Consider the following 10760-nt stretch of genomic DNA (forward strand, 5'->3'; position numbering starts at 1 on the left):
TTATTATTATTATTATTATTATTATTATTATTATTATTATTATTATAATGGTTAAATTTCAATTCATTTTTAGTTTTAGTTATTTTAGTACAAGTTAATTTAATTTTTTTTATTACTGTTACCATTTGTTATTATTATTATTATTATTATTATTATTTAATGATTAATTTTACTGAACCATATAGTTTATTTTTGTATTAGCTATTATTTTATAATTTATTTTGAGTTATCATATTTATATATTTATCAATTGTATTTTTTTTAAAGCTTGTATAGTTTTTATTAATTTTCAATTCATTTTTAGTTTTAGTTAATTTAGTACATCAAGTTAAAATAAAAGAGAAATGTTGCCTTGGCTATTTTATTTAATTTATTATTTTATTCCACTTGCAGTTTATTTTATTTTAAGTGACATTATTATTATTATTATTATTATTATTATTATTATTATTATTATTATTATGATGATGATGATGGTTAATTTAAGTTAACTATATAGTTTATTTTTTATTATAATTTATGATTTTGAGTTATTATATTTATATATTGATCAATTTTAATGTAATTGAAAATGAAAAATGTTGCAATTTTGTTTATTTGATTTGATTTCAATAGTTAATTTAAGTGAATTATATTGTTTATTTGTATTCGTTATTATTTATAGTTTTAGGCAAGAGTTAGGCTAAATATCAGTATCATATTCTAAATATATTTTTTTCTTAAGATCTTTAATACATCTCTGATACATGAATTTGTACTAGATTGAAAAATCATGCCAGCACTTAACATCAGCATAACGTTGCTGTGATTACTAAAACAATGTAAGGGTCATCTAAAATGCACTGAAAACAAATTCATTACGTTCCAAACAAACTGTCGGGTACAAACTCTACCTAATGTGGAACACTTAGTACCATCTGTAAAATGTGTTTCAATCCGTAGTATCTGCCTCTACACACGAGTGACACGTGCGAAGGCGGGGGGGGTGCAAATAGACGAACCCGACCAATCACAGCTCAGACGCCCAAGGATTGGATCTACTTTCTGTCCAATCAGCGATTGCATTCTCATCCGTCAGCCAATGGGAACAAAGCATGCTTTGGCTTTTGTCCAGCACGTGTTGCGATTCACGTGTTGTCCCTCGCTGTAGAGTGACGTTAGTGGATAAAGGAAGAGGATAGAACTCCAAAATTGTTCTCAGGACAATAACGCGCACGACCAAAACAAAGACGCACAGACTTATTAAGCAGTAAAGTATATGAAACCACTTTTTCCGCGTACGAACAGCACGGCAGGTTGTGTCAGTGGGCGCTGGACACCAGATTGTTGTGGTACCGACCCAGAAACGACCCACCATTCAGGTAAGGGTCTGTTTTATATCTAAAAATGATTATAATATCTCTGTTATACTCCAGAAATGCTTCACGTGTTAATGATTGATGTGTGTTTACGTTATGTGAAGATAAATTATTCCTTTGTTTTGTCAGTTTGCTTTTCAGTATCTTTATGATATAGTATTTGCGATTAAAAAATGATTTACAAAGGAGGAAATAAAGTTTTTATCGCAATCTAACATTAATAAATAGGTGGAGCTCAGCAGTATCGCTTTGTGTTTTTTCCACACACGTGTGGTCAATGTTTTTATACTCAATTTTCAATTATTTTCATTTTTAATGTAAAGAATATGCATTACTGCTGTTGGTTTAACAGCTTAAATTATTACATTTATGAATGATTATGCATCACAGCCCACATGGACCAAAATCTTAGTCAACACAACATAAATAATACTTCTCTTTTAATATTTACATGTAATTTCTCAAATGATTTTATCCAAAACAACCTTTACTTTTTTTTTTAAATTACCAAACAGTCCATCTGGTTAAAGTTAATTTGTCTTAATGGCAACGCCTATCTGCTTATTTTTATGAGGCACATGCCCTTGAGAGGGTTTTCTTTAACTTCAATTCTGAAATACTACACCATGGCTGTGTCTCCAACCTAGCTGTCCATCCAAACAACATTATAGGCATTATATGCATGCTAATATTACGTTACATTCGTGTGCTTTCCAAAACTCCTATAGGTAGTTGACTGTTTTCCGAGACACAGCCCATATGTGGTTTTGTGGCCTTTCACCTAGTAAACGGAACAATGTGTGCTGTTCTTCATGGATAGTGTGATTTTCGAACAGGGTAATTACGCTATCTCTGTGATCTTTATTTCAGTTTTGGAATGTATCCTGTGTTCCTTTATCAGTGTTTTTGTAATCTATGCGTTGCATTCCCAATTGTTTGTTTGGTGCTTGCACCTCTCTTGTTTCTTGACTTGCAAAAAAGGAAATTTCCTATACATATTTCTTTCACATATTTCTTAACAAAAAGGTTTTTTCTGCAAGTCCAGTCAAGCCAGTAGTTCAGCTTTGTGTCTTGCTAACATATATGTATATATAGTCCTATATGTTTGTTTGTGTGTGTGTGTGTGTGTGTGTGTGTGTACCTTTTCTGCTCACCAAGCCTGCTTTTATTTGATCCAGAGTACAGCAGAAGCAGCAATATTGTGAAATATTTTTACAATTTAAAATAACTGCTTTCTATTTGAATATGTTTTTAAAATGTAATTTATTTCTGTGATCAAAGCTGAATTTTCAGCATCATTACCACAGTCTTTAGTGTCACATGATCCTATTTCTTGAACATGCTGATATGCTGTGCAAGAAATATTTATTATTATTATTATTATTATTATAAAGATCCAAAGATTAGTATTTATCTGAAATAAAAAGCTTTTGTAACATTATACACTATACCATTCAAAAGCTTGGAGTCATAATTTTATTTATTTTTTTTTAATAGAAAATAATAGAATTTAATACTTTTATTTAGCAAGGATGCTTTAAATTGATCAAAAGTGATGATAAACACATTTGTAATGCTACAAAAGATTTCTATTTCCGATAAATGTTGTTCTTCTAAACTTTCTTTTCATAAAACAAACATGAAAAAATTCTACTCGGTTGTTTTCAACATAATAATAATAATAATAATGATAATAAATGTTTTGGAGCAGAAAATCTGAATATTAGAATGATTTCAGAAGGATCATGTGACTGGAGTGATGATGTAAAAAATTCAGCTTTGAAATCACAGGAATAAATTACATTTTAAAATATATTAAAGTAGAAAACTGTTATTATAAATAGTAAAAATATTTCTAAATGTTACTGTTTTGCTGTTCTTTGTATCAAATGCAGTCTTGGTGAGCAGATGAGACTTATTTAAAAACATTAAAAATGTACTGTTCAAGAACTTTTGACTGGTAGTGTATGTGGAATGATTTCTGAAGGATCATGTGACACTAACTAAAGACTGGAGTAATGGCTGCTCAAATTTTAGCTTTGCCATCACAGGAATAAATTACATTTTAAAATATATTAAAATCGAAATCAGGTAAATTGTAATAATATTTCACAGTTTTTACTGTATTTTTGATCAAGTAAATGCATCCTTTAATTTAAGCCTAAGAGACTTCTTTTCAATAGAATGTGTGTGTGTATTTAGTTTATCAAAAACATAGGTCTTCAATAAATATTAATTGATTAGGTTTTCTTTTTATCTATAGGAAATGGTTTGCTGACAAATAATAGCATACAGTGGAAAACATGACCTTGTTTTAGTTTTAAAGTGTTAAAGCTGATGCTTTCAAGTCATTCTTCCAGTTTTAAGTATTTGCAAGACAATCCCAGTGACTGTTCTGTCAGCTGGCTCCTATGTTGCCCTTTTTGTTTACATTCTCTCTGATGCATTTTATGTTCTTCACACTGTTCACTTGCCACATTCCTTTGAGACGAATCACTCGCTACAATCATTTCAACCCATCGCTCCTCAGCTTTAAACAATCTGCCACCTCACATATGTGTTTTCTCACATTGCAGTGATGCTGTCACCAGGGAGTCCTTCCAAATGGCAAGCACAAGATTCCCTCTCCTCGAGCCCTAGTCTACTGTACAGCGAGAGTGACCAGATGGAGGATGAATCAGAGGTCTTCTCCTCTGAGAGTGAGGCTGCAGGAGTCACGCCTGATCCAAAGCCATGCTCCTTGGCCAATGGGAGCTCTCAAAATTCAAAATCGCCTCCCACCTTTATAAATCAGCGGAGCGGTAGAGCTGGAAATGGCCAAACTGGATGTTCCTCAGCATCTCCAGCCTACACCGGTCAGACGTCAACTTCATCTGAAAGGATTCCCACAGAGGGGGACCACAAGTTTGCACGCAAAGTGAGTCGGGAAATCCCTTCACCTTGTTTAAAACTTGTTGCTGTGCAGGTCAAACACAAAGGTTTAAACACTGAATATTTTTCATCCTGAGATGACTAATTTTGGTAAAGTAGTTTTTCTTGAGCATTTCTCTGTAAATGTTCAGTTTTTTTCTGCTGGCTGTATCTATGAAAGAATAGTTTGAGCACCCTCAAGCCATCCCTTTTTTCAGACAAATACAATCAGAGTTATATTAAAAATGTCTCTTCTAAGGTTTTTTTAATGGCAGTGAATGGGGACTGTCAGCGGAAGCTAGAGATCACGGCTTATAAAATTTTAGATATTGATATTTTTCTTACAAAAACACATCGTTTTGCTTCAGAAGGCCTTTATTAACCCCCTGGAGCTGTGTGGAGTACTGTTTATGATGGATGGATGCACTTTTTTGGGCTACAAAATCTCAACAGCCATTCACTGCCTTTATAAAGCTTGGACGAGCCAGGACATTTTTTAATATAACTCTGATTGTATTTGTCTGAAAGAAGAAAGTCATATACATCTAGGATGGCTTGGGGGTGAGTAAATCATGGGGTAGTTTTCATTTCTGGGTGAACTATCACTTTAAGCACCTCTTCATATTTGAAATGCACACCATTTCTGAGCACGTTCTTGCACACGTCTGCTTGCTGTCATGTCAAATATAGTTTGTAACTGGCTCATCCTTCAATATAAGCTTTGCACCCCATTGTGAGCAATGCACAAAACAATACTTGATAAAATGTGACGAACAAATGATCTGAATGAAACGACAAAGAATCTTGTTTAAAATAAATGGCAACTGCTCGTCTAGAGGGGTATCATTGACGTACAACTGTGGGTGGACATGTTGATGTGTTAAACTGTGTGCGACTTTTTAATGTCACTAAGTTTTGGAAATTTAGAATGAGTCATTTGTGCAGCTTGTTTCTGATAAGCGTTTTGAGTTCTGAAAGTTACAGTGTGTTTTTATAGAAAACAAAGCTCTTTTATTCTAAATGATCAAGGAAAGTGTGATTCTGTATGATGTTTCTTTTAAAAGTGCTTAAGCCTCTGAGTTTTGCAGTTTCTAAATCTGTCTTGCCTCTATATTTGGAGTCAGTTTACATTTTATTTTATATATAGAAATGTATACGTTCTATGATGATCTTATTGTTAAATATGTTATTAAATTTCTCTTACAGTGTGCAGAGCTGCATGGGTACATCAGACCACTGTTGGAGCTGTTGAAGGGACTGAAAACCGGTCGATATGATAAAGGTAATGCACAAATGTCATATGCACTACCTTTCAGAAGTAGGGTCTGTGGGATTTTTATTTAGGAGGGATGCACTGGATTGATTGAAACTGTCATTAAAGACATTTATAATGTCACAAAAGATCTCTCTTTTGCTCACCAAGCCTTCATTTATTTGATCCAAAATACAGCAAAAGCAGTAATATTGTGAAATATTTTTACTATTTAAAATAACTGCTTTCTATTTGAGTATATTTTAAAGTGTAATTTATTCTGGTGATAAAAGCTACATTTTTAGCATCATTACTCCAGTCTTCAGTGTCACGTGATCCTTCAGAAATCATTCTATTATGCTGATTTGTTGTTCAAGAAACATTTACTATTATTATTATTATTACCAATATTTAAAACAGTTGAGTGTATTTTTTTTTTTTTTTTTTTTTCAGGATTCTCTGATGAATGAAAAGATCCAAAGATCAGCATTTATCTGAAATAAAAAGCTTTTGTAACATTATACACTATACCATTCAAAAGCTTTTTTTTTGGGAAAGAAATGATAGAAATTGATACTTTTATTTAGCAAGGATGCTTTAAATTGATCAAAAGTGATGATAAAGACATAAATTGTTCCAAAAGATTTCTATTTCAGATAAATGCTGTTCTTCTGAACATTCTATTCATCAAAGAAACCTGAAAAAATTCTACACAGCTGTTTTCAACATAATAATAATAATAATAATATTAATAATAAATGTTTTGTTGAGCAGCAAAACAGAATATTAAAATGATTTATGAAGGATTGTGACTGGAGTAATGATGCTAAAAATTCAGCTTTATAATCACAGGAATAAATTACATTTATTTGTATTTATACAAAATATATTCAAATAGAAAACTGTTGTTTTAAATAATAAAAATATTTCAAAGTTTTACTGTTTTTGCTGTACTTTGGATAAAAAAATTCAGGCTTGGTGAGCAGAAGAGACTTGTTTAAAAAAAAAAACATTTTACTGGTAGCATGTGTGTGTTCACTGTATTTTTAATTTCAAATAAATGCAGTTTTGGTTAGCATAAAATATTTTTAAAAATCGTTTTCGACCCCAAACTTACTTGTTAGTAGCCTCTTCCCATTACATCTAAATGTGCATTTTCATTTATTTATTTATTTTTTTCTTCCGCAGGTTTGAGCACATTTCAACAGAGTGTTGCCATTGATAGAATCCGAAGGATTGTGGGTGTTCTACAAAAACCTAAACTTGGGTATTTAATTTTATTTTTTTTAACATTTCCACATGATTCATTTCTCAGTATTGTATCCAAAACATATAATGCCTTTTAATAAATCATGTTTTCCTTCTGTACCTCTTTAGGGAGAAATATATGGGCACTCTTATGCAGCTGGAGATGATGTTAAAGGTTTGGTTCCCTCAAGTGAGGCCTCAACCTCGCGATGACACTTCTTCACTCCACAACCTGCCTCCACGCTGGAACCAGGACCAGTTACATATTCCTGTGAAGGTAAGCAGCCAATACTAACCTTATTTTGCAACACAGAAGTATGCCATTTTCTGTGAAAGTGTGATGGTGCGTTCACACCGGACACGACTTGCGCGGAAAAAACGCGCTATTCGCGCGTAGTTGAACGCTTGAACATTTGAGTTTACTCGCGCCATTCGCGCGGTAAAATTCGCGTCATTCGCGCGTGACATTTTCTTCACAACAGACGCGAATTCGCGTCATGGGAGGGGCTTCTGCCAATCGTCAGCGGGAAAGTAGTTGTAAAATAGGTGAATGAGCTCAATTTGCCAGCTTTAACTTGCTTGTAGTCTCAATATGTATGTATATGTAGGTCAAATTGAGTAAAGAGCGTTTTTTAAAACTTACCAGATTGTCCGACCTCTTCATTTACTTTCTTCCTACCAAGATCCTTTTTATTCCTGTTTCTACAAAAGTCCAAAGATGTATCGTACAGCTCCGAGTAACCACAGACAGCAACGGTGATTTTGTCCTCCATTGTTGTTTCGGATTTCTGCCTCCGTCACTACTAGAGCAAGCCCCTGATTGGTTAACGCGGCGCGGATTTTCGCCAAAGTTCAGATTTTTGAACTCGCGCGTTTCGCGCGAATGGCGCGGCAATCGCTTGAAACGCTCAATGCACGCCGCTTCATTCGTGCTATTCGCGCGTTTCGCGCCGCAGGATGGCCATTCGCGTCTTTGCATTGACTTAACATGTAAATCACTCGCGCTTGCCGCTTCATTCGCGTCCGGTGTGAACGCACCATGAGAATTCCAAATAGACTATTTTTTTTGTTCCAAACCCGTAAGACCTTCGTTCATCTTTGAAACACAAATTAAGATATTTTTGATAAAATCCAAGAGCTTTCTTGACCCTGCATAGACAGCAAAGCAACTGACACATTCAAAGCCCAGAAAGGTAGTAAGGACATTGTTAAAATAGCCCATGTGACATCAGTGGTTTAACCTTAATTTTATAAAGCTACTAGAATACTTTTTTTTTTTTAACAATTTCTTCTCTTCCCAGTCAGTCTTTGACGGAAAACATTTTATGTACTAAATTGGATCTTTTTCATTCAGAAACGCAGATTAAGTTGGTCGGACTCTGACTCGCAAGGATCTTCAAGCAGCAAACGCTTTCAAGAGGACGATCGAGGACTGAGCCCCAGCGATTGCAGCTCATGGCTCAGCAGCTCCGATACCACATCTAGCGAACTTGAAGAAGACAGTCCAATCTGTACGAATCAAAATAATACGACTCCTGAACTCAAACTCATCGCAAATGCCAATCTTCTAGTCAGGAAAAAAACAAACTCTGTGACTGCAACAGGAAAACCACCTCCCCTTGTAATACCACCGTCAGCCACAGATGGCAGCAGCTTGGGCATGCAGGACTGTTCTGTGTCCTCCACGACTCCTACTTCCGACTCAATGGCAAACTTGGTGATGAGTGGGAAAGATGTGAGTGAATCTGTAAAAGAAGAAGGGCCAAAAAAACAGGTTAACATTTCGATGTTAAACACATAGCATTTTGCAAGTTTCAAAATGTTGAATGATTGAATTGATTTCTCCAGCCTGTTGATATTGGGAACTCATTGTTTTTGTGTATTCAGTCAGATTTTGCTTTCTGCCACATACATGTACAGCACAGACATAATCATATATACAATATGACATAAGATTTGTGTTTTTACGGTTATGGATTAAGAAAAAAAAAAAAGTGTCTTACTGGCAAAACATGCACAGCTATCAAACACTCTACTGCACTGCCTTCCACGATAAACACAGACTTCCAACAATATCTGCCGCTTTATGAACGCAAAACCAGCCAGATATCATCAGAGGATGGTCTGGTACAACGTCCAAAAGTGTGACTGCGATCGCAATCTACCTTAATGTCCTTTGACTTGAATTGAAAACCACTTTGAGCATTGGATGAAATAGAATGCATTATATGAGAGGATGTTTTAGAGGCAGTTTTATTTATTGCATTATTACTTGAAGATACTGAATTCACTAAAGCAGCCTTAAGGAGTCAGTACAAGTGGGCCGTGGTCCATTATCATAGCTCATTGTTTAATATTTATTAAGAAACCGACAGAATCATCCCGGGAACACCAGACAGGGAAGTGTTCTACTATAATCTGGAGAGAATGAAAATGTTCTTGCCAAAAACAGTTTGCACATTTATGTTTTTCTGCTTCCATGTTATTCTAGTTTATTTAGTCATAGATGTATAGGAAATGGCACAATTGTTTCCTTTTACTCACCTTTTTTTCCGTTTCAAATTTGAGAATCTGAGCATTGTGGCTATTAACTATTCTCTAAGACTAATGTGTTCAAGCTGATGATGAGTATGTGGCATGTCACACACTGTAAAGGTCATACTGAGGAGGACAAGACTTGTATTTAGCTATTTGTAGAATATATTCTGACATAAGAGATACAGTATTTGATAGTTGCTTCATGAGGAATGAAAGACTGGTATGTTGACTGAGACGCATGTAGTCACGTCCTTGTGCAGCTGTACGAGCATCGTGTGAAAAATACATGTATATTGTTGGAATTATAATAGAGATGATATTATAAGGGAAAAGTGCATATGAAGACATATTGATTAATATTTAATGGCACTTAACAGCTTCATGTGATTGTGAAGGTAGCATTTTGAGGAAGATGTTTTTTACTATTATTATTATTTGTTTCAGAAATGTCAGCTGTTGTAGCACCACTGTTATTTTCTATTCATTATTCAAACCATTTTCTCTTGTAAGTCATTTCTGTTCTTGTATCAGCGTTTTTGTCAAGGTCGCTGAAATGTTTTTCAACATGCTCCACTTTTTGATATCATTAAATGTTTCCAAATTTCTTACATTTGAATTTGCCCTCTTTCTATTTTTAGTCTTTTTTTGACAGCCCATACAGAGAAGATATAACACACACACACACACACACACACACACACACACACACACACACACACACACAAAGTTACACTGTTGTTCAAAAACTTTGGGATCAGTAAGGTTTTTAAAGAAGACTTTTCTGCTCATCTAGACTGTTTATTTGATTAAAAATACAGAAAAAACTGTAATATTATGAAATATTACTACAATTTAAAATGGTGCTTTTCTATTTTAATATACTTTAAAATGTAATTTATTCCTGTGATGCAAAGCTGTATTTTCAGCATCATTACTCCAGTCTTCAGTGTCACATGATTCTTCAGACATCATTCTAATATGCTGATTTATTATCAGTGTTGGAAATAGTTGTGCTGCTTTATATTTTTCAGGATTCTTTGATGAATAAAAAAGAAAAAGAACAGCATTTATTTAAAATGAAAACCTTTCGTAACAATATACCGTTCAAGGTTTGGGGTCAGAATTTTTTTTTCTTTCTTTCTGACTTTTATTCAGCAAGGATGTGTTAAATTGATTAAAAAGTGATAGTAAAGACTTAGTAAAAATTAGTAGTTAAAAAAACAGCATTTATCTGAAATAGATTTTTTTTTTTTACAATGTAAATGTCTTTACTGTCAGGTTTGATAAATTTAATGTTGAATAAAAGTCCATGTTGAATAAAAGTATTATATAAAAACTATATAAATAAAAACTGACCCTAAACGTTTAAATGATATTGTATTTTAAAACAATACAAGAAGTAACTCATACTGTATTTTTAAAACTAAAAATTAAAATAAATTTCTAATAATGGT

At 33.7% G+C, this 10760-nt stretch overlaps 1 protein-coding gene across 1 annotated transcript; it reads left to right on the forward strand.

Moving 5' to 3' along the window:
* Nucleotides 1-1141: 1141 nt before the first annotated feature.
* Nucleotides 1142-9916, forward strand: ciarta (circadian associated repressor of transcription a). The gene is made up of 6 exons (XM_073822138.1): nucleotides 1142-1361; nucleotides 3935-4275; nucleotides 5475-5550; nucleotides 6709-6787; nucleotides 6898-7045; nucleotides 8123-9916. The coding sequence occupies exons 1-6, from the start codon at nucleotides 1259-1261 to the stop codon at nucleotides 8567-8569; spliced, it is 1194 nt and encodes a 397-aa protein (XP_073678239.1). The 5' UTR covers nucleotides 1142-1258; the 3' UTR covers nucleotides 8570-9916.
* The last annotated feature ends 844 nt before the right edge of the window (nucleotides 9917-10760 follow it).

The sequence above is a fragment of the Garra rufa genome, chromosome 17 (assembly GCF_049309525.1).
Source record: "Garra rufa chromosome 17, GarRuf1.0, whole genome shotgun sequence".
In the NCBI taxonomy this organism is placed as follows: Eukaryota; Metazoa; Chordata; class Actinopteri; order Cypriniformes; family Cyprinidae; genus Garra; species Garra rufa.

What these genes read in the sequence shown, in the direction of transcription:
- ciarta (XM_073822138.1), top strand. Translation starts at nt 1,259, where the DNA reads ATGAAACCACTTTTTCCGCGTACGAACAGCACGGCAGGTTGTGTCAGT. An exon ending in AACCGGTCGATATGATAAAG is followed by an intron (nt 5,551 to 6,708) that starts GTAATGCACAAA and finishes TTTCTTCCGCAG; the next exon opens with GTTTGAGCACATTTCAACAG. An exon ending in CTACAAAAACCTAAACTTGG is followed by an intron (nt 6,788 to 6,897) that starts GTATTTAATTTT and finishes GTACCTCTTTAG; the next exon opens with GGAGAAATATATGGGCACTC.